Raw genomic sequence first — 24,714 nt, forward strand, 5'->3', positions numbered from 1 at the left:
GTGACAATAGCAGAAAAAGACAGAGAAACTTGCATGCTGGCACACACATGCAAATACACACCACACACAGAAGAAGCAGACCATGAAAGGACGCAGCACCTCCACATTTTATAACTCTCAGGACCACTGAGACTGCTGTCTGTCTGAATGTTGTTGGTGGGACTTGATGATGTAAGACCAGATCCAAACTATGAAAGTAACAGCTTGGCAACATCCACAGTTTATCAAAAGAAAGCGGGGGTCCATAGAAAACTTTAAAAGCAAAAACTAAATACAAATAAAATCATGATCCATGGAGATTTATTTTATGTCAAAATGAGGAACCTGGAGCTGCTACTATGGATTTTTTGAAATTGCAAACTAAATTTTTAGATTCAGATTTGAACTCACAGTTTTGATTTTGCTTTGTCTTAAAGCTAATTTTTTAATTAAATCATAAAGACACAGACGTAACTAACAGACAGCACACGGGTCAAGCACATCATCCCAGTGAGATTACTAGAAACACTTTGTTTTTTTATTTAACCTGTTATAACCTCAGGATAAAAATGCTCGGAAACTCAAGTGCCAGTTTCAGGACGTTTACTGACCACTTTGTTAAACAATCACAGCTAGTCGTGACACATACAGGAAACTGTCCCACACATAACATTCCGGCAGGGAGAACCCTGAAAACCCTCTGAAGGTTCCGGGGTGCAACGCCCCCAAACATACATTAACAACAACACTGTCTATAACACTTCCCTCCCCTTAAGCAAAAACCCACAACATAGCAATTATGCATAAGTACGAAAAGAGAGGGAGAATACAACACCCCATTATTTTAACAAGTCAGTCTATCAGGGGGCTTGTGCTGTCTCTTTGACCTTCTCAGTCCTGCTGCTGGGTTCTCCAGGCTAGGAGCCTGCTGAGCTCCTGTGGCCGGGTTCGGCTCAGGTGACTTAGATTGCTCCACCAGCCCTTCTGGTGATACTGAAGAACCAATCCCGATCTCAGGGGCTGCTGACATGACTTCCCCTCCGGGTGAACCACTCTGAGGCCCCACGATGTCCACAGCCCTGTTTCCACCATGTGCACCATGTGCATGCGAACCACTCTGAGCCCTCTTCTGAGCTCCGTCCGTGCGGGCTCTCACATGATCCTTGTGTCTGCGAACTCGTCTGCCATCCAATAACTCCACCACAAAAGATACTGGACCCGAACTGTGGTGAATGACGCCAGGCAGCCACTGTGAGCCACCCGTAAAGTTTTTGATATACACACAGTCTCCCTGCTTGAAAACACAGCCTCTGGCATGTAGATCATGTCTCACCTTCTGCCCACTTTGTGACTGGGTGACCCTGGCTCCCACATCTGGGCGAAGAAGATCCAGATGAGATCTGGGCTTCCTCCCCATCAGCAACTCCGCTGGGGACAAGCCTGTGGTTGTATGAGGCGTGATGCGATACTGAAACAGGAAACGGCAGAGCCTCTTTTCTATTGAAAGACCTGGCATTTTTTTCAGACCGTCTTTCAGTGTCTCCACGGCGCGCTCCGCTAAGCCATTGGAGGCAGGGTGGTAGGGGCGGTGCGGATATGTCGGATCCCATTTCTCTCCATAAATTCTTGGAAACCCACTTGTGAACGTGGGCCCATTGTCCGTGACCACTGCCTCAGGTAATCCATGTGTTGCAAAGATTCTCCGGAGTGTGTCTGTGACGACTGGGGCTGTGATGGTTGGCGTTATGTGGGCATCCAGCCATTTTGAATGCGCATCCACCAACACCAGGAACATGTGGCCCAAAAAGGGGCCGGCAAAATCTAGATGAAGCCTGGACCATGGACGGCCAGGCCACTCCCATGGGTGGAGTGGGGCAGGTGGTGGCATTTTTGGTTTGACTGACATTGAGAACAGGCTTTTACCTTGTCTTCCAAAGCACTGTCCATTCCCGGCCACCACACGAATGACCTTGCCAGACTTTTCATTCGAGAAATCCCTGGATGAGCCTCATGCAACACTTCAATAATCTGTGACCGACCTGGAGGCGGAACAATGACTCTGGAACCCCACAGGATGCAGCCATCTTGAACACTGAGCTCCTGCTGACGCTTGGCATACGGTTTGAGCTGATCCTGCTCCACTGTTGCTGGCCAGCCCTGTAATAGCCACTGTTTAACCTGAGATAACTCTGGATCCCGTTCAGTCCATGCTTTGATGTTTTTAGCACAGACCGGAGTGTTCGCCAGCCTGTCCAGCAAAACACAGTTTCTGGGGGCATGTTCGACTGGTCGGGGACCTCTGAGAGGGGGAGGCGGCTAAAAGCATCTGCATTCGCATTTTCAGGTCCCGCCTTATAAACAATGCGATACTGGTATGCCGACAGTGTTAATGCCCAGCGCTGAACCCGGGCTGAAGCCATGGGTGGGATGCCTTTTGTTTCACTAAAAAGACTCAGGAGGGGCTTATGGTCTGTAACAACAGTAAATGGGCGGCCATACAGGTACTGATGAAAGCGTTTCACAGCAAAAACTATTGCTAAGCCTTCCTTCTCAAGCTGTGAATAGCCCTTTTCTGCTGCTGTGAGCGTGCGTGACGCATATCCGACCGGTTTCTCTTCCCCTTCTTCCATGCGATGTGAAAGAACAGCTCCTATGCCATACGGGGAGGCATCACAGGACAGGACCACCTCCTTCTCCGGATCAAAATGCACCAGGAGCGGTGCCGATTGTAACAGTTCTTTCACCTGTCTGAAGGCCTTCTCCTGTGCTTGGGACCACCTCCACTGACTGTCTTTGTGCAGTAGCCCATACAGGGGAGCAAGCATGCTGGAGAGGTCAGGCAAAAACTTCCCATAATAGTTCACTAAGCCCAAGAATGATCTTAGTTCAGTTACATTCTTTGGACTCGGGGCTTCCTTTACTGCCCTCACTTTCTCTTCCAGCGGGGACAGGCCCTGAGCAGAGATGCGATGACCCAGGTATGTCACACTAGGGGCTTGGAAAACACACTTACTGCGCTTCAACCGCAACCCAGCTTCTGAGAGCTTCTTCAACACCTGCTCAAGGTTACGCAGATGCTCCTCTTCTGTTTTACCTGTAACTAAAATGTCATCCAAGTAAACAGCAACACCAGGAATGTTTTGCAGAAGATTGTCCATGGTGCGCTGAAAGATAGCCGGACTGGATGCAACGCCAAACACCAGGCGGTTGTACTTGAACAGCCCCTTGTGTGTGTTTATTGTCACATATTTTTTTGATTCCTCATCCAGCAGCAACTGCTGGTAAGCATGACTCATATCCAACTTTGTGAATGTCTGACCACCTGCCAGTGTGGCAAACAGGTCATCCACTCGAGGCAGAGGGTAGGCGTCGAGCTGAGAGGCTTGGTTTACTGTCAGTTTGTAATCACCGCATATACGCACCCCTCCGTCCTCCTTCAACACTGGTACAATCGGGGCTGCCCAGTCCGAGAACTCTATTGGCTCAATGACCCCTATCTGTTGTAGTCTCTCCAACTCTGCTTCCACCTTGGCCTTCATGGCGTATGGTACAGTGCGTGGTTTGAAAAAGCGTGGCCGGGCAAAAGGATCCACACACAGCTTCACAGTGGTGCCCCGGAGAGTGCCCAATTCATTCTTGAACACATCAGCATACTTTCCAAGTAATTCTGCTATTACAGTTACATACCTGATTTCCCTCCAGTTCAGGCGGATTTTCTGCAGAAGGTCACGACCCAGCAGACTAGGCCCTTCCCCTTTCACCACTAGTAGTGTTGCTGCAGCTTCTTGACCCTGATAGGCTGCATGCACCTCTATGGCACCAAGCAGGGGAATGCATTCACCCGTGTACTGTCTCAGGCTTATCTCAGTCGCTTGGAGAGCTGGTGCCCCGCCCGAGTGCCACAAGCTGTGGTAGGTGGCTTGGCTGATCACGGAAGCTGAGGCCCCTGTATCCACCTCCATTTGTAGCTCCTTCCCATTTACCTGGATAGTGGCATAGATGGGCTCCGCATGGCACTTATTAAAGCCAACTAGATTAAACATGTTGAAAACACGCTCATCCTCCTCAGGCGCCATGCTCTGCAGGTGATGTGTGTTTAGTTTGTGTTTTGTCTTCCATTCCTTCTTTGATTTCTCCTTAGTGCCCCTGCATTTCTTGGCTAAGTGCCCCTTTTTCTTGCAGTTATGGCAGGTACTGTCTTTGAAAACACAGTCCTTGGCAAAGTGTGCTCCCCCACACCTGTAACACTCCAAAAGCTCCCTCGGTTTGCCCCTCACACTCTGAGATACATGATGCATCTCAGTTGAGTGCATATTGGTGTTAGCTTTCCGAATGTCTTTAGTGTTATTAGCTGCCGTTTCTATTGCCTGAGCAATTTCCAAAGCTTTCTTAAAGTCCAGTGTGGGCTCCCCTAACAACCGACGCTGCATGCCATCATCATTTATACCACACACCAACCTGTCGCGGAGCATGTCATCCAGCACGCCTCCAAACTCACAGTGCTCCGACAGCTGTCTCAGCTCCGTCACATACGCAGCCACCGAAACTCCCGGCTTGCGTGAATGAGTGTGGAATTTGAACCGCTGAACAATCACGGAGGGTTTCGGGCAGTGATGATTTTGCACCAACGTCACCAGTTCTTTGAAACTAAAGTCCCCGGGTTTCCTAGGCGTCGTCAGGTTGCGTATCAACTTGTAGGTCCTCGCTCCGCACGCACTGAGAAGAACTGACCTTTTTTTTCCTTCGTCCGAAATGTCGTTTGCCAAGAAAAAGTGTTCCAGCCTCTCGACATATTCAATCCAGTCGCCATCTCCCTCGGCAAACTCCGTGAGCGATCCGATCGTAGCCATAGATGCGAAGTGGTAGTCCGACGGCAAAATCCGTAGCAAAAACTCAAAACTGTCCGCGTTCGGCTTTTATCCTCGTCGCCAAAAAGGTGTTATAACCTCAGGATAAAAATGCTCGGAAACTCAAGTGCCAGTTTCAGGACGTTTACTGACCACTTTGTTAAACAATCACAGCTAGTCGTGACACATACAGGAAACTGTCCCACACATAACATTCCGGCAGGGAGAACCCTGAAAATCCTCTGAAGGTTCCGGGGTGCAACGCCCCCAAACATACATTAACAACAACACTGTCTATAACATAACCTTTATTTATACAAGTAATCCCACAGTGACCTGTTTGATGATATTGTCACATGAAACTTTCAAACATGTTACACTGCAGCCAAACTTGACTATATTTAGTTGCTTCAGTATAAAAAGCACAAAGACTAAGCATGCTCACTCATTTTCTGGGGACAGCACACCTTTCATCGTTGTAGCTCCACTTTGGCTCCACCTGGTGATACACTTCTTTATGAAAAAGCAGCTGCATTAGAAACAAAAGAGTGATTATGTAGTTGATTTGATGACAGGGAAGTTCCTCTGTTGTATTACTCAGAGAAATTTGTTCCGTTTTCTCTTTGAAGTGTAAGGCCACTTCCAGACCTAATAAAAAAAATAAAAAAATAAAATAACTATAGTAGCACAGCGCTGTTACCGGGGTCTTTCTGTGTGGAGTGTGTATGTTCTCCCTATATTTGCATGGCTTCGCTCTGGGTATGCCGGCTTCTAGTGATGGGATTTCCGGCTCTTTTTAGCTGGTTCTCTTAAAAGAGCCGGCTCTTTCGGCTCCCAACCGGCTCTTCATGTTGTTTTGTTGCTTTAATTAATTTATTATTAACAACAATATAAAATATGAATATATAAAATTATGCACAAAAGGAATTACTAATGTAAAAAAAACAGTGGTTTTATTTATACATGTTTATATATAAATATATACGGTGGCCCCTAGAGACAAAGCACGTACAAACTCCAAAGCACATTTCTAGCGTTAACTGAACTTCCCAAACAGAGCTACCTAGATCACTTAAATTACACAATTGAAAGCATATGTGTATTGTTTGTGTATTTATACACAAGCGCTCATATATATTCAAGTTATTTAAAAAAAAAATTAATTTACCTGTTACTACCACACACCAAATCCGGTTGTTGGTACTTCCTGGCTTGTGTAGCCACTAGGTAACAAAAGCTCAACACTGCGCCTAACATCCTGGAGCACTTCTGTTGTGTTTTGTACGTGTTTTGGAGTTTGTACGTGCTTTGTCTCTAGGGGCCACCGTAAATATACTTTTATTTATTCACGCCACAAAAAATGTAATAAATATATCATATAATATAAAAACCAACTTTTTACATTTCAACTTTTAACTATTTAAATTTTCATCTTTTTCCTTTTAAACCAATTTAAAGTGAAACAACACAAAACACTGCAAACCACAACACAATTAAATATAAATTCAAATATGAAAACAAAAAGAAGATGCACATTCTCTGTCATATGGGCCTGCATGAATAAACTTTCTGAATCCTTTATCATCCGCAACTGAAAATAGTTGTGGATGATTACTATACCTTTCTAATGTGACGTTGTTGTCCCTGGCTCTCTTTCTCTCTCTCTCCCTCCGACTCTGTTCCTGTGCTACTGAGAGTGTAACTACCGCCCCTCCCCCCTCTGCCCAGCGCAAAGCACAAGGCTTGCGTGCGGAGTGAAGCGGAAAAAAAGTGCGAGAGAGAGGGTGAGAGAAAGAAAAAAAACCCACAGCTCCCAATAAGGAGCCGGCTCGCGTCGTTCACTTCAAAGAGTTGGCTCTAAGAGCCGTTTCGTTCGCGACCGACACATCGCTACCGGCTTCCTCCTACAATCCAAAGATGTGCAGCTAGTGATAGGTTAGGTTAATTGGTCATTCTAAATTGTCCATAATTGTGAATGTGAGTTGTCTGTATCTCTGTGTTAGAATTGGGACAGACCCGCGAACAGGGGCGATTCTAGGATCAGAGCTTTGGGGGTGCTGAGCACCCAGAGAGCTGCCCATCCAGGCAAGGTAAACTTTACTCGTCACGATGAGACTTCTTCCCTGTCTCTGTTAGTCCCTGCATCCTTAAATGTCTCCAGTTGTCCCGAGCTCCCTCTGACTGTCTCCTTGGTGCATTTAAACCCCTGTTCCTCCCTGTCCTCATCATCTGTTGTCTTCATCTCCATTATCAGTCATCATAATTTTACCCTCTCTGTGCAAGTCTGCAAATTTCTTTATTAAATCATAAGATTCTTAAATTCATCAAGTCTCTGCTGTGCCTGGGTCCTCGTCACAAAACATGACATCACTGTTTTGTACATTTTAACACAATTTAATCCCCACATTTGTGAAAGAAAAGCAAAACACTTTTTTGAAAAGTCTGTAACAAAACCATCAAATCTGACAAAGGTTATTTAAATTCTGCTAAAGTCGACTACTGCCAAAGAAGAATGTATTGGAATGTAAAACAAAAAATACATATCCTAACCTTAATTACTGCGGGAGAATAATGAATGATGCTCATAGTGAGTAAAAAGTAAACTGAGTGCATTTTTTGGACAGAGATTCACTTTTAAAGTGTATGTATAATATAATGCAGATACATAAAAAAAATACACTCCAAAAATAGAAGAGTCCTTGAAATGTACAAAATATTATTAAAAAATTTGAAAAATGGAGACACCTTGGCCTCTGGTACAATATATACAATGTATGAAAAGATCTTTAAGGCAGATGCTACTATGGCCCTGCAGATTTTTTCTTTTCTTTTATCCTATGTCACCTCACCTTGAGGTTGGCAAATCTGTCTATCACATTTTGGTGGTCAAGTCTCTCAAGCATCTCTTTCTCAACTGACATCACAGCCAGGTGCTGGAGTCTGCTTTGACCCATGGTCCTTCTCAGCAGGTATGGAGCTGACTCAAGACACTAAAAGACCTTTCACAGCTACAGCTGCAAACTGGGTTTGTTAGGGCAACCTGAATAACAGTTTTCAGTGTGGGGAAGATCCGATTATCCAGAAGATTGTACAGTGTTAACATATCTGGAATGGCACCAGCCTCACTCTTGAGCTTCAAAAAGTTGTTGGCAACCGTGACTTCCTCTGACTGAAGCTCAATATGGTAATGCAGTGCCAGGGTTGACAACCCAGTTTGTTTTGCAGATTCTGTATAGCAGCTTTAATACAGGGAGAACACAATTTCCAGATTGTACGAGTAAAATTAGTTGGGTTTTTTTCTTTGCCAGTTTAACAGTTTCTGTTTTGCCTGTTAGTATTCCCTGTCTGTTTTCTTACCTGGTTCTTCCTGATCTTGTACTTTCTCCTCATGTTCCCCTCTTTCCTCTCTCCCTCTTTGGACTGACAATCACACACAAATAGATTGTATTCAATTAGATTAAAAAAAAAAAATACTATTAAGACCACTAATAAAAAAGTCCTCTCTCAGTGTATTTTCAACCACAAGGCAAATAACCAAACCACATGTACATCTAATAAAATATATAAATACTGAAACACTGATCCAACATTATCCTTTATTGAGGGATCATTTGATCTTACACTTTTACCTGAATGTGGCTCCTTTTTTTGAAAAAACTTCCTCATATCCATTATGAGCCTGGCTGTCTCTCTGTACACACAGACACACACACAACAGGAGCCATAAGGTTAATGGGCATCCAGTCAGTTAGCTAGTTAGTACTATGGGCTCAAATTGTGGTCATAAATATTCTGTACTTGTAAATCAGGATTTGTATGTGCAAAAATAATTTGTGTGTGTGTAAAAAAGATTTGTATGTGTAAAAAGAATTTGTGTGTGTGTAAAAAAAGATTTGTGTGTGGACTTAGCCAAAACATACATATGAAACTCAAGTTTCAAGTTACAAATACGAATTTTGACCCTATTTTTCTTCCTTTCATCTGATTGGCCAATGTCATGTCAATCACAAATTTAACTATCCAATCAGAGAACAGATGGGTTTGGCTGTCGGAGGGGCGCTTTTTTGAACTGCAGGTCCTTGAAGGGTAATACAGTTTGAAGGTGGAGGATCTCTATATAAATATCCGATAGAAGCTATGTCCCCTAACTTTCAGCAGCTGTTGAAAGGATAAAGTTGTGGTATATCAGTGGTTAGAAATACCATTATTACTTTAGGATTAGTTTAACACAAAGTCAGGGCTGACCCGGGACCATTGCTGTGAGTCACACTGCGCAGCATAAAGGTCCTTTCACAAAGGACGCAGCATGTGCTGCTAATGCTAACTAAAAGCCAAGGATCCAGAATTTGTTGCACTAGCTGCTGAGCTCTGTGGGTTTTTGCAGCAACGCTACCTGTACTAGATGCACCTGCTCCTTGTCGTTTCTATCTCTGACTTTATGTTCTCTACAAGAGTTTCTGTTTTTTTTGCTGGTTCTTCAAATGTTCAATAAAAACATGTATGCTAATTCATAACGAAGAAAGCTTTGTAACTATCCCCACTATAAGACTGTCATTTCCACAATACCCCCCTCCCCCGAGGGGGTATTGTGCACTGTTGAAAAGTCTCTGGAGGTCCCTGTATTAAGCATGTAAACCTGTGACACAAAAATCACAAAACTCCGACCACCACGGACTGTTATTCCTTTGTGGTGATGAAGGAAAACGCTGGGCTGGCGTATAAAAGGGCATTTATTCCCTTCAAGGACCTGAAGCTCCATAAAGCACCCCTCCAATAGTCAAACCCATCTGTTCTCTGATTGGATAGTTAAATTTGTGATTGAGCCGACATTGGCCAATCAGATGAAAGGAAGAAAAATAGGGTCAAAATTCGTACTTGTAACTTGAAACTTGAGTGCAGAGTTTCAGAGGTATTGGGTAAGTCCACACACAAATTCTTTTTACACATACAAATCCTGATTTACAAGTACAAAATATTTATGACCACAATTTGAGCCCATATAGTACCTTGGGTTTAATATCGGCACATGCACATATGACAAAATAACCAGTTTCTCTCATTACATTTCAAACAGGACAGTGGTAAAAACAGCAGGCTACGGACAATGTTAAGTTTTAGATTTTAAATAGGCTGTATACATTTAAATGGGAGCAACAGGACGGTCAAATATCGCTGATTTTACTACAGAGCAGGATGGATTGTAGGGTAGCAAACATAGTCGGGAAACACGTTTTCAACACTGCAGGTTACCTGGGTGTAATGTTTTTCAGCTAAAAAGAAACATGGCCTGACTCCTACCTAACTATATAAAGAGTAACTGAAGGTTAAATGCAGCTAATATGTCCTGTTTTAAGGCAGGCGCTTCCGCCTCCGCTCCGCTGCGTCTCAGCCACCATCTCTCTGGCAGCAACGGAGGTAGAGCCAGAGTAGGGGAGAGCCGAGCTGGAACAAAGGGGGGAGGGGTTATCTATACTTTTGTTGTTAAAATGTTCCATCTCAATTACGTACTGTATGCTTTTTATATTTTTAGTAGTGTGTCCCACAAACAGCACATATTGTCAAAAAAAGTAAGAAATCTTGGGGGATGGGCTAAAATCGCCCCTGCCCGCGACCTGTCCAGGGTGTACCCTGCCTCTTGTCCTACAGTAGCTGGGATAGTCTGACAAGCAGAAACGGATAACTCGCTAAGCTGTCCTCTTCATGATTGGCTCTCATCTTATCTAAAGAGCAGAAATTTTTATGTTTCAGTTACTATCTTTAGATCTGCAAAAATAAAAGGGTCTGTTTTTGGTCTATCACTCTTTAAACTTTACATGCTGTCACTTAGTACTAATCATAATATCATATCACTAATCATAAGAATCATAACATAGCCTACCATTCTTATGCAGATGATACACAGTTGTACTCATCACTTTCCTCTGCTGATCCAACAAGAAACGAGAATGGAAATGAGCTAATTAAACTAATGACATTAGCAGTTAATTGTCTGCAAACTTTTTAGAACTAAATAGAGACGAGACAAAAATATTTGTTGTTGGTTCAAAAAGTCAGGGAGAGAAAATTTGTTTATTTCTCTGAAACACTGCGAGCAAGTCAGGAACCTTGGTATCACTCTGGACAGTGATCTCAGTTTTGATAAGCACATCAATAAGGTTTTTAGAACTGCTTTCCATAACTTAAAAAAATATAAAAATATCTAAGGTTGGAAACTTCAATTTCAAACTGACTGAGAAATTGGTCCATGCATTCATACAATGTTATATTATAGTAATTCTTTGCATGTCAGATAATCCAAAATCCTCAGTAGGAAAACTTCAGTTTATTCAAAATGCAGCAGACTCATTACAAGTACGCAGAAATGTCATCACATTACCCAAGTACTTAAGGCACAGTACATATCTTACTTGGTCACCGTTTACATCTCAGACCTTTCAGATCATTGGTTACAGTTTTTTATAACCGGGTGTGCTGATGGTGCTTGCAGTAACAGTGGTTCTGGTCTTTGGAAGTTTCTTGAAATTGATTACATCTGCGCATACATTTTAAAACAGACTCAAAACAAGTTTATTTGCACTTGCATTTGTCTAAACTCAGTAGGTGTTTTTTCTCATTTTATTTTGTTTTGCTTTGTTTTATTATATTTTGGTGTTTTCACTGTCCTAAATGGTAAATGGCCTGTATTTGTATAGCGCTTTTACTTAGTCCCTATGGCGCTTTACACATTCAGTCATTCACCCATTCACACACACATTCACACACTGGTGATGGCAAGCTACATTGTAGCCACAGCCACCCTGGGGCGCACTGACAGAGGCGAGGCTGCCGGACACTGGCGCCACCGGGCCCTCTGACCACCACCAGTAGGCAATGTCCTAAGGCATTCTATACCTACACAGCTTTTTATGTCTTTATCTTCTGTGTTAAGCACACCGAATTTCCATAAATTGACATGTAACATATCAATAATTTTTCCATTGACATCCTGTGAACTGCGAGGAAACTTTTGTAGAATGGTGAGTGGTACACGTGCCTGTGTTGCTTTTTTTTCACTGTTTGGTCAAGTTTGTGGTCATAGTGTCCCAGAACCTTTAAAGATGCAAATTTGCAATAGGTTCATTAGAGTTCTCGGTGGAAAATCACACATGATTTCTTGTTCGACAGTACAACATTTGCATTTGACAGGTCAATCGGGATGTTGCTGTTGTAAACTTAAGAAGAGGGAGGAAAATATGCAAACTGTAGCAGATATGGTCCAGCACTGGAGGCTGATGTATGCTGAACATACAGACTCTTCAAGGACTATGAAATCTATCTATTTAACACTTGGCTTCTATCATGGCCCCGAGTTTGTAACCCAGCGTTTTGTTGTGGTTTCTTTCCTTTGCATTTGTGTGGTTTAGCCTCGAGTTTAGTTTTTTCAGATGTCTCTGAGTTTATCAGTATTTCTAGTTTGTGTCATCTCTGCATCTTGTCCTTAGCTGTCAGCTTCTTGCTTACTTACCCGGTCCAGCAGGGTTGGGTTCTGCTATAACATTGAAGGAAAGAGTTAAACAAACAATTGGAAGTACAGTACAGAATTTTTAAGTCAACTTGAAGTTAACTTTTAAAAACCAACCTATGAAAGCTCATAGAGAAACATTCATTTGTAATTTAAAACAGAACAGCAAAACTCACTTTTGTCATTAAGTTATATGTGAAAACAGTTATGGTGTTTTCCTCAAAGTCATTTAACTGTTTAGTTATAACAACTTGTCAAATGCATAGGTCAGAACTCCACACACAAACAATTATGAAACATTAAAAGTCAGTTAAATCACCTTTCTGTGATTCTTTCCTGAGTATAGCATTGCCTGCATTAGGTGACAAGGCTCTGGTTTGGGAAATTTAGAGATCTAGGGACTACAAGGCATCTGTCCAAAATAGGTCTCCAACCTGGCTTACTGTGATCTACTAATTGTGATGGCCAAAGCATGACAAGGAGAAAAAAGAGATGACAACATTGATTGTTTAACAGGGAAAAGTTTGAATGTTTGAGGATTTGAGGCCCAGACTGAACGTGAATGTTCATAAAAATAAAAATGAAATAAGAATCTTCACTGTGGCCAACGTAGGAGCAGGGCTGGACTGGGACAAAAAATCGGCACGGGTATTTTGACTAGAGACCGGCCCACCATTATAGGAAAAGCCATAAAGCCTTTCAATGAAAACAAACGCTGACAGTGATGTACACTGTCTTGTTGGTATATGTACGATTTCTATGCATTTTACATCAGATAAAAACTTTGGTTGTAAGATTCAGATAATTATTTATTAAAAGCTAGACATTTTAAATGAGAATAAGAAAGAAAAGTATATCTTTGTGTCCCCCTTTCCCTGTTAATGCCCTACCTGGCCCCCTGGCATAACTTTGCTAGACCCGCCCCTGCACAGTTACCAGCTGTCAGCTACTTAGAAAAGGATCCTGGTGCTATTTCTGTAATGATTCAAAAAGGACATCTCCTGGTTTCATCTTCATGTTTCCCTCTCACCAGATATCCAAACCGATATCATGACCAGCAGCTTTTACGGCTGTGGCTCCAGCAAACATCAGCTGATACTAGAAATTAATATTAAATACATTGTAACAACAGCTTATTAAGCTTAAATGCCCTGCTGTTGTTTGACGCGATATCCGCTGGTTTCTTCTTTCTGGTGCAAAGTGAGCGATAAAGAAACGAGAGAGACGGGACTTGTAACAGAAAGCCGATCCGGGGGGGGTGAGAGAAGAAGAAGCAGCTGACAGCGTAAAGACAGAATAACTCCAGCGTTGTGTCTTTTTCCATTCTAGCTGAAGTACGGGACAAATCCTGTTCCTTTTCACCTCAATACAGATGTATTGTAACAGGTCCAGCCCACAGTCGATCATGACCAATTGGCCAATCCAACACCTTACATTGTTTGTACTGTTACAAAAAACAAAGACACAAAAAACAACAACAACAACAAAAAAAACCCATCAGCCCATAAAAACAAAAAATCACCATCGGCCAAGGCCAGTCCAGCTGTGCGTGGGAGAGTGTGTTGTTTACCAGTTGGAATGGCAGTGGGTGAAATCCCTAAACTTGTTAAAGTATCCTTGGCAGGATACTGAACTTTAAGTTGTAAATATTTGCAAACATACTTATGTATAGATAAAAGTGATACATGAATGTGAGTGTGATTTAGTGAATGAGACTTGTGGTAGGAAGCACTTTGAGCTAGCGCGCAAGCAAGTAAAAAGGTGTTAAAGCTGCATTTGACACAGTGGATCACGATTTGTTGATCTCCCGCTTGCAGCACTGTGTGAGAATTTCTGGTTTGGCACTTTTGTGGTTAAAGTCCTATCTCTTAAATAGGACCTTTTGTGTTAAGTTGGGGTTGGCTTCATCCTCTGTGGCCCCTCTGCTTTGGGGTGTGCCACAGGGATCTATTCTTGGGCCGTTATTGTTTTCACTGTACCTTTTGCCTCTTGGCACGATTTTCCGGAAACATGGAGTGCCTTTCCATCTATGACTGCCAGCTTTACTTACCTTTTAGTCTTTCTGATAGTCTCCCAACTCGACCGCTGCTTGACTGCCTTACTGATGTCAAAGCATGGATGGCAAAAAACTTTTTAAATTTTAATGATCGGAAGACTGAAGCAATTATATTTGGCCCAAATCGTTCTTCTCATACTCCGGATGTTGATCTTGCAGCTTTAACTTCCCAACTAAAGAGTTCGATCACAAATCTTGGAGTTAAAATTGATTCTGCACTTACCTTTAATGACCATGTAAACGGGGTGGTAAAATCAGCATTTTATCACCTCAGACGTTAATCAAAGGTTAAGCCCTTTCTTTCCAAGCGTGACTTGGAAAGTGTTATTCATGCCTTTATTACCTCACGTTTAGATTATTGTAATTCTCTTTTAATAGGGGTTGGGCAGGGCACTCTGTCACACTTGCAATTAGTGCAAAATGCTGCGGCATGATTTTTAACTGGCAGAAAAAAATTTGATCACATCACTCCGATATTGGCCTCTCTACACTGGCTTCCAATTGAATTTAGGATCCGTTTTAAAGTCCTTTTATTGGTTTTTAAATCTCTAAATGGTCTGGCACCTGTTTATTTGTCTGACTTGTTGAAGCCCCACATCCCCACTCGTTCCCTTCGGTCAGCTGAGCAGTTGCTGCTTTCTGTCCCAAAGTCACGGCTGAAACTTAGAGGAGACCGAGCTTTCTCTGTTGCAGCGCCGATGCTTTGGAATAACCTTCCTCTCCATATTAGACAGGCTACATCAGTGCCAGTTTTTAAGTCTTTACTAAAAACCTATTTTTATTCCTTGGCTTTTAACTCTGTGGGTAACTGATTTTATTTTATTTTATTTTATTTTATTTTATTTTATTTTTATTACTATGTGCATATTAGTATTGTACAGCACTTTGGTCTACCAGGTGTGTTTTTAAAGTGCTATATAAATAAATGATGATGATGATGATGATAAATAAGTACTACGGTAATTATTTTACTTTTTTTTTTTTTACTTATGCAGTTTTTCATTTCTTCTAGGATACAGATACCGCTCACATTTATTTTCAAACTGTATTTTTCTCTCTCTTTTTTTAATGTTTACATAGATTTTAAAAAGAGGTGATAGTCTTTCATTTGTTTTGTTTTCCTGCCAGGAAAAAACATGCAAATTCATCTACATGAAACTCGACACCTCTGAAAGTTTCTCAAACTGTCTGGTAAGCCCTTGCTACTTCCGCATTATTATTATGTGCCTTCTGCTAGATATCAATCAACAAACTTTCCACACTCATATGTGACTTCATGACATGAGGTGCAAACAGAGGTTTTTTTGTTTGTCTCGTGAATGAGTCTGTGATGGATTTAAATTCATTAGTTGTACAGAGGAAGCAATTCTTCCAGGAAAGAAGGGGGATTTCCTCCTGTCTGATTTCACATGACTCCCTCTCTGATGAATTATTTTTTATCCTTGATAGCAATGAAAATAAATAAAAGTTCTTCCCCAATTCTGCACCGAAAATATGTTGGATGTTGGATTTACTTAATTCAGTAGTGCACATTGGTTGAACACAGACGTTTTGCTTTTGCAGCAACTTAAACAACTGAGTTAAATAAACCTTGTCAGGTGCTGGGTCTGAGACCCAGTGTTTTGTGTTTTGTGTTATTATTAATTGTTGATTTCATCTCAGTTTATCACTGCTAGCGTTTTTGTTTCTGTGGTTTGGTTTTCTCAGTTTAGGTTTTAGTTTAGTTCTCGCTCCTATTCGCCTTACCTTGTTTTGTGTTCATGTTTTTTTTCAGCCAAATAAATGGGCCCGTTCCATAAATATACCGGTGTGTCCCACATCAGGCCATTGTATTAAATACACCCAAGATGCTTAGACAAATCCAAGAGATGGCCAGTCTCTATTTTTCAGTGTGTTTTAATGGCTACAACAACAGTCTAGATTTAAAAAACAATTAAATCAGAAACTTACTTTGACAACTCAGTGATCAGTGAGAGTTGACTCTGTAGGTGATAGTGGATCCTGTTCCATTTTGACTTTTAAATGAGCCACTAAGTACTACTCTTTTAGAGCAAAAACTCTAGTTTTGACTATAGTTGTGGTTAGAACTCTCCATGCACTGGTCATGGACATGAATGACATGGTAATTTGTGGCTTTTAATATATTTCTTTGAACTTTTCTTCTTTCAGGGTGCAATGATGGCATACATCTTTATTTTGGATTTACATGACTGAATTTATTTTGGATTGGCTCTAACACACACAGGGTCAAAAGTATACATGCAGCCTCAGATATATACATGCAAATACGTACAGACACCCCAAGAAATATTTTGCTGGCTAGCTCAACCAGAGTTTTTTTGCTATCCATCAACCATCTTTTGCCATAATTCTGGCTGAATATTTGACTGCTCTTCTTGGTAGAAATTCTGCTTCTTTTAAAAGTTCCTTTAAATTGTGCAGTCCACACATTTTCAATGTGGTTAAGCTTGAGATGTTGGGAAGGTCTTTTCCAGAAACTTAATGTTTCTGATTCTGGGATCATTGTCCTGCTAGAACACCCAATTCCGTACAATTTTCAACCGTCTAGCTGTTGGTTTGAAGTGAAGTTGAAGAATTGGAAGTAGTCCTTCTTCATTATACAGTGGCTTGCAAAAGTATTCGGCCCCCTTGAACTTTTCCACATTTTGTCACATTACAGCCACAAACATGAATCAATGTTATTGGAATTCCACGTGAAAGACCAATACAAAGTGGTGTACACGTGAGAAGTGGACCAAAAATCATACATGATTCCAAACATTTTTTACAAATAAATAACTGAAAAGTGGGGTGTGCGTAATTATTCAGCCCCCTGAGTCAATACTTTGTAGAACCACCTTTTGCTGCGATTACAGCTGCCAGTCTTTTAGGGTATGTCTCTACCAGCTTTGCACATCTAGAGACTGAAATTCTTGCCAATTCTTCTTTGCAAAACAGCTCCAGCTCAGTCAGATTAGATGGACAGCATTTGCCACTGTATATCCAGTACTACTTGGTTGAGCTGATGGTCTTGGAATTTGCAATAGTTTGGAATTGGCTACAACAGACATTTCCAATCTGTAAATCCTGAATTCTCCTTCTTAGATCTTCACTGAGTTCCACTGTTCTGAGTACTTTATCCAGCGAGCGTTGTCAAGCAATCTTTTTTATGCCGCAAAGAGAAACTACTAGATATACTCAATCATGACCTCTAACAAGAAATTAAGAGGCTTTAATTTTAAGTGGACCACATGAGTGTAAAAAACATTTAACTACCCATCAATCCCTGAAATATCTTATATCTAAAATGGAATTTCAACAACACATCTCAGCTTTTCTACATGATAAGTACACAAAATTACAGAAAATGTTCTGGCAGCCACTGTGCAGACTGCCCCATATTTATAAAACAGAACATTTTCATTAATGAATAAAAATGTTCTCATTATTTTCCTTCTTATTTAATTAAATCCACACCAACATCTGATTACCGGCTGAAGAAAGTGTTTGTGGAAAATTCTGTCTCAGGAATATAGATAAGATAAGATGACCTTTATTAGTCCCACAGGTGGGAAATTTGTTTCGTTACAGCAAAAGTGCAAAGTTATATATATCCTGTCCTGTTATTTTGTATTTGTGTGTATATGCTATATATTTTATATTAAACTGTGTGTTTATACAGGAAAATTTTGCTGTCCTCTTTTTGTTGCTCATGTTAGTTCTGTGGTCAGTGAGAGGAAAGCCAAATTAGGACACATGAGCCTGTGGGTGGGGTGGAGCAAGTTTTCAGTATTTAATATCTGAAGTCAAATTAAAACAGGTGTAGCTAAGCATGGCTGTCCAACAGTTTGTCTACTGTGTCTCTGTGATGACCATTCTCTTATATAAAGGTGAGAAAGTCTGATTTTTATTTGGAGTACACATTTTCTTGTTACCTAGCTCTTTACAACTACTGTAAATTATTTTTAAAAATCTATCTGGATACTGTGAAATAACCGGAGGTTAAGTAGAAGTATACTTGTGTTAAAAAATGTACTCAGAGTAAGAAAGTAAAAAAGTAGCTCATTGAAGGACAATTATACTAACCACTTTCAGGCACAGGTAACTGAACCTTCTGATATTTTAATATAATACAAAAATACGAATATTATTCAAATCTAAATTTGAATTCTAATGAATGCACTCAGCTCGAATCTGTTTTTTAGGACACAAGCAGTGAAAGATTATTTAAAAAAATAAATAATACATCTTAGAGGGTGAGTTTGCCTCCACACCCGGAAAAAGTGTAAAACAGGGGTTTAAGAGGGATTCAGCAGGTGGGGGAACACTAAGATTCGTTAGGGGAAAAATACTAATAACTACCAATCATTGCTAGAGCTCCACTAGGCTTTTCTTATCACACAAGCTGTGATCAGCTCAACTGCTGCTCTGCTGATTTACAGAACTGAATTCAACAAAATGTGGCAGTTTCACAGTGATCCTGGCTGATTTCCATTTCCTACACTAGCAGTGCACTGTATGTTGTCTTTAAACTAGACTATATAAAGTTAGTATAATGATTGAATTCAGTGAATGAATATGTGTCATCAACTTAAATGTAAAGTCTTCTCTGCTACACTTGATGTAATCCAACACTGATGACTAAAGCCACAGTCCAACACAGAGCTTTACTGGGAGGTCGCCACATTAATGCAAACTAACCTGTTTATCCTGGAAAGAAATACCCAGAATTTTCATACAACATTTGAATAACAGAAAATGAGTATATTTAGGTTGTTTTGCAGGATGTTTCACAAAATGAAAATATGTAATTCATCAAACACATCATATACAGATCCAATATTTGATTTAAAATTATGACTTTATATATATATATATAAGTATCACTGAGAAGTCCTTCCCTTTAAATCTAACCTCTCTTCTTCCTCTCCTGTCCTGTGTTCTTGCATCTTTCTCCATCTCTGAGTGAAGTTAGCTCTTTCTTTTCTCTCCCTGTGAAATACAGCAGCTGGACCTAAGGTGGCAACACACTGCGAGGCAAACTGTGATTGCTGATGTTTGTTAAGCTGATAGAAATGTTGTAGAAACTTTATGTCGTGTAGAAGTGTTAGTCCCTTTATGCTCATTCCTCTTCTGTACTAGCTAGTTGCTGACTACAACTTATGGACACCTGCACTCCTTCCAGCCCACTTTAATCGTCGAGTATGTGCGCTACAAATGATACAGTTTTGAAAATGTAAGGAGGAGAAAGTACAGTACATATATTTGTTTTAAAATAAAGAGAGTAAAAGTAAAAAAGTGGTCAGAAAAATGAATGCTAAAGTAAATTACAAATGTCTGAAAATTCTACTTAAGTACATTAATGAAGTATTTGTACTTTGTTGCCTCCCACTTCTGGAAATAACCCCGTTGGCATTCTGCCTCTAGATTACTTCAAGATGGGAGAGTTAAAATGAATTAAAGTAGAGCCATAATGGAAAATTCTCCTGACTAGAGCTACATGCTAGGTGAAGATAGCATTACATTTGATTTTATAATGTAATCAAAAGAGAATCAGTGAGTAGATTGTTGTGATCAACACTATATTACTTGAAACTGATTAGTATACTGTTATTTGCTAATGTTCAGTTTTTTTTAACTTGCTATTTGATAAGCAAGCCAGTAAAAATGATTTATAATTTTTTACATTCAGATTTTTGACATAGCGTCACTACAACCTGGACTGGGTTTGTCCAAAATGTTTGTTCAGCCATTCTTTAAGTTCAAAGAAATAATCTTATACGTGGGTGGTCTCAGAATCTCATCTCTGCTTTCTGCGGATGATGTGGTTCTGTTGGCTTCATCGGGTGATGGCCTCCAGCATGCATTAGAATGGTTCGTAGCCGAGTGTGAAGCGGTGGGAATGAGAATCAGCACCTCCAAATCTGAGGCCATGGTTCTCAGCCAGAAAAGGGTGGAGTACCGACTCCGAGTCAGGGATGAGTTCCTGCCCAAAGTGGAGCAGTTTAAGTATCTCGGGGTCTTGTTCACGAGTGACAGGAGAAGGTAGCCGGAGATCGACAGACGGATTGGTGCTGCGGCTGCAGTGATGTGGACGCTGTACCAGTCTTTTGTGGTGAAGAGAGAGCTGAGTGTAAAAGCGAAGCTCTCAATTTACCAGTAGATCTACGTCCCTACCCTCACCTATGGTCACGAGCTGTGGGTAGTGACCGAAAGAACGAGATCGCGGATACAAGCAGCAGAAATGGGCTTCCTCTGAAGGGTGGCTGGCCTCTCCCTTAGAGATAGGGTGAGGTTTGGCCATCCAGGAGGGAGCCATCGAAAGGAGACAGTTAAGGTGATTTGGGCATCTGGCAAAGATGCCTCCTGGGCGCCTCCTGGGTGAGGTGTCCTGGGCATGTCCCAGCGGGAGGAGGCCCCGGGGCAGACCCAGGACACGCTGGAGAGATTATATCTCTCGGTTGGCCTGGGAATGCCTTGGTGTTCCCCCGGACAAGCTGGAGGAGGTGGCTGGGGAGAGGGAGGTCTGGGCTTCTCTGCTGAGGCTGCTGCCCCCGCAACCCGGCCCCGGATAAGCGGAAAAAGATGAATAGATGGATGGGTGGGTGGGACTAGGCCCTGGTTGAACTTTCACATATTTCCTTTCTCTCTGCCACATGTTGAGAAATGTGAATCATAATGTGCAACACACTGTTTTAACCTGTTTATTTTTGTGATCCACTTTTCAGGTGCACATTCACAGATATCCGGTAAGAATCCAAGAACAACTTTGCAAAGTTCAAGTTCAAATGACTGACATGTGTATGTTACCTGACAAGCTAATAGAGCTGGGCGATAAAACGATAACGATATGTATTGCGAAATAACTTTTTCTCGATGGAAAAATTAAACTATTGCGATAGGCCTCATCTCTCTTGTCCTCTTAAAAAAAGAAAAAAAGAACAGCCAATCCAAATTAAGTAGCGCAGAGCTGAACCAATCACAGCCGCAGCGTCACGTCACGTGACTTGTTACGTACAGTACAAGCGCCAAGGCGCACATGTGTATTTGTTTTTGCAGCCGGGCTGCCCAGGTAATGAAGGAAATGAGTTTGCCGACTAGAGAAAAATCAACCGAGAGCGTGAGCGAAGGTTACCGAAGAAAAAACAAATCTTACAAATATAGTTATTTGGCTTATATCGTGATATATATCGTTATCGCCTGAAATGAAAAAAACATATCATGATATGAAAAAATCTTATATCGCCCAGCTCTACAAGCTAACAAAAGAAGTACCATGGACCACTTTCTACTCTATCATCATCAACAACAAAACTGTATATTACAACAATATCCTACCATAGAATTACTATTAAGAAACATTTTCACAAGGCTTGGCAGAAGATTGCTCAGTATAGACTAACTTGCAGATCACTGACTGGGATTTGTAAACCTGCAAAGCAGCCAAAGCAGCTACTATATTGTAGGAACTTACAGGATTACAGATTACCATGTTAAACACTTTGTAAGAATTTTTGACCTCAAAGATGATTTTTACTACATGATTTAACAGCATAATTAAGATGGGTGATGGAAGCATTAAAAATACTGGATGTTTTATTCACAATGTGTATACTCTGTATTTTGTTTTCAGGTGTGTCCATCAGATTAGCTGGGTCTGGATCAACTCGATGCTCTGGCAGAGTTGAAATTTATTACAATAACAGCTGGGGAACAGTCTGTGATGATGGCTGGGACTTAAATGATGCTGAGGTGGTTTGCAGACAGTTAAACTGTGGAACGACAATGGAGGCTCCTCAATCAGCACGCTTTGGTGCAGGAACTGGACAGATTTGGCTTGATAATGTGACCTGTTTAGGAAATGAAAGTTCTCTAACTGACTGTCAGCACAGTGGATGGGGAATAAACAGCTGTGGACATGGTCAGGATGCTGGTGTCATCTGTTCAGGTGAGACATTTTTTTTTACTCCTGAAGACATTGCCACCATATCTGATTTTGTGTATAATCCATGATTTACAGAAATAAAAAAATTAAAACACATTTCATCTCTGCATCATAGATCTGATCCGATTAGCTGGGTCTGGATCAACTCGATGCTCTGGAAGACTTGAAATTTATTACAATAACATCTGGGGAACAGTCTGTGGTGATGGCTGGGACTTAAATGATGCTGAAGTGGTTTGCAAACAGATAAACTGTGGGTCGGCACTAAAGGCTCTGCGATCAGCTCCTTTTGGTGCAGGAACTGGACAGATTTGGCTTGATAATGTGGCCTGTTCAGGAAGTGAAAATTCTCTAACTGAGTGTCAGCATCTTGGATTTGGAGTGCACAACTGTCAACATGGTCAGGATGCTGGTGTCATTTGTTCAGGTAAGAAAAAAATTCAGTGCTAAAAACATTGCAGATCAGTCTGTTTTAATGTGAAATACATAATTTTTTAAGAAACATGTTAAAATAGAAATCATTTCTTCTCCCTGATAGATTTGATTAGATTAGCTGGCTCTGGATCGACTCGATGTTCTGGAAGAGTTGAATTTTATCACAATAACATCTGGGGAACAGTCTGTGATGATGGCTGGGACTTAAACGATGCTCAGGTGGTTTGCAGACAGTTAAACTGTGGGACGGCACTACAGGCTCCTCAATCAGCTCACTTTGGTGCAGGAACTGGACAGATTTGGCTTGATAATGTGACCTGTTCAGGAAATGAAGAATCTTTAACTGAATGTCAACACAGTGGATTTGGATCAAACAGCTGTGGACATGGCCAGGATGCTGGTGTCATTTGTTCAGGTAACAAATCTTTTTCAGTATTGAAGACATTGGAGATAAGTCTGTTCTAATGTGATATACATGATTTTTTTAAGGAACAGACTAAAATAGTAATCATTTATTTTTCCTGATAGGTCCAATCAGATTAACTGGAGCTGGATCAACTCGATGTTCTGGCAGAGTTGAAGTTTATCACAATAACAGCTGGGGAACAGTGTGTGGTGATGGCTGGGACTTAAATGATGCTGAGGTGGTTTGCAGACAGATAAATTGTGGGACGGCACTACAGGCTCCTCAATCAGCTCACTTTGGTGAAGGAACTGGACAGATTTGGCTCAGTGATGTGACCTGTTCAGTTAGAGAAAGTTCTCTAACTGAGTGCCAACATCTTGGATTTGGATCACACAACTGCACCCATCATCAGGATGCTGGTGTCATCTGTTCAGGTAAAAAAAAATTACATAATGAATAGACATAAGGTCAGTCTGCTACTGTGCATCATACATTAAATCTGTTTGTAATGCAGACAAAATATTAAAATGTTGTATGTTTCTTTTGCTTGATAGATCTGATCAGATTAGCTGGATCTGGATCAACTCGATGTTCTGGAAGAGTTGAAATTTTTTACAATAACATCTGGGGAAGAGTCTATGATAATGGCTGGGACTTAAATGATGCTGAGGTAGTTTGCAGAGAGTTAAACTGTGGGACAGCAATAGAAGCTCCTCGATCATCTTACTTTGGTGCAGGAAGTGTACAGATTTGGCTTGACAATATTGTCTGTTCAGGAAATGAAACTTCTTTAACTCAGTGTCTTCACAGTGGATGGGGAAACTACTACCCGTATAATTATTATTATAAAAAATATTATTATAATAATTATTATTATGGTCACGACGCTGGTGTCATATGTCGAGGTAAGAAAATATGTTAAATAGTGAAGACAGCATAGGTCAGTCTGTGCCATACAGGATTTCTTTTTTGTCAGGTCAGGAAAGTAAAAATATTCTTCATGTCAGATCTGATCAGATTGACTGGAGCTGGATCGACTCGATGTTCTGGAAGAGTTGAAATATTTCACAATAACAGCTGGGGAACAGTCTGTGTTGATGGCTGGGACTTAAATGATGCTGAGGTGGTTTGCAGACAGTTGTATTGTGGACCGGCACTAAAGGCTCCTCGGTCAGCTCATTTTGGTGCAGGAACTGGACAGATTTGGTTTGATAATGTGACATGTTCAGGAAATGAAAATTCTCTAACTGACTGTCAGCACAGTGGGTTTGGCTCAAACAGATGTGGACATGGTCAGGATGCTGGTGTGATCTGTTCAGGTGAGAAAAAAATCAGATAATAAAGACATTGAAATGTAATCTGTCCTTGTGTCTCATGCAATTAAGAAAAATCAAAATCTATATATCAGGAACAAATTCATATATTGATAATGTCTTATGTCTCATAGGTCTGATCAGATTGACTGGAACTGGATCAACTCGATGTTCTGGAAGAGTTGAAATTTATCACAATAACATCTGGGGAAGAGTCTGTGATAATGGCTGG

General features: G+C 41.1%; 1 protein-coding gene and 1 pseudogene across 1 annotated transcript; one reads left to right on the forward strand and one right to left on the reverse strand.

Moving 5' to 3' along the window:
• Nucleotides 1-823: 823 nt before the first annotated feature.
• Nucleotides 824-5,113, reverse strand: LOC109197469 (uncharacterized protein K02A2.6-like; annotated as a pseudogene).
• Nucleotides 5,114-18,129: 13,016 nt separating this feature from the next.
• On the forward strand, nucleotides 18,130-24,228 carry LOC109197468 (deleted in malignant brain tumors 1 protein-like). The gene is made up of 8 exons (XM_025904832.1): nucleotides 18,130-18,273; nucleotides 21,112-21,132; nucleotides 22,017-22,331; nucleotides 22,444-22,755; nucleotides 22,867-23,178; nucleotides 23,292-23,603; nucleotides 23,724-23,861; nucleotides 24,146-24,228. The coding sequence occupies exons 1-8, from the start codon at nucleotides 18,216-18,218 to the stop codon at nucleotides 24,226-24,228; spliced, it is 1,551 nt and encodes a 516-aa protein (XP_025760617.1). The 5' UTR covers nucleotides 18,130-18,215.
• Nucleotides 24,229-24,714: the final 486 nt, after the last annotated feature.

The sequence above is a fragment of the Oreochromis niloticus genome, linkage group LG3, assembly GCF_001858045.2.
Source record: "Oreochromis niloticus isolate F11D_XX linkage group LG3, O_niloticus_UMD_NMBU, whole genome shotgun sequence".
Classification (NCBI taxonomy): domain Eukaryota; kingdom Metazoa; phylum Chordata; class Actinopteri; order Cichliformes; family Cichlidae; genus Oreochromis; species Oreochromis niloticus.

Excerpts from the sequence above, each read along its gene's own strand:
- LOC109197468 (XM_025904832.1), top strand. The coding sequence starts at position 18,216 with ATGGCTGTCCAACAGTTTGTCTACTGTGTCTCTGTGATGACCATTCTC. Across the intron at positions 23,179-23,291 it reads TGCTGGTGTCATTTGTTCAG|GTCCAATCAGATTAACTGGA; the intron begins GTAACAAATCTT and ends TTTTCCTGATAG. Across the intron at positions 23,862-24,145 it reads AGTTTGCAGAGAGTTAAACT|GTCAGGAAAGTAAAAATATT; the intron begins GTGGGACAGCAA and ends CTTTTTTGTCAG.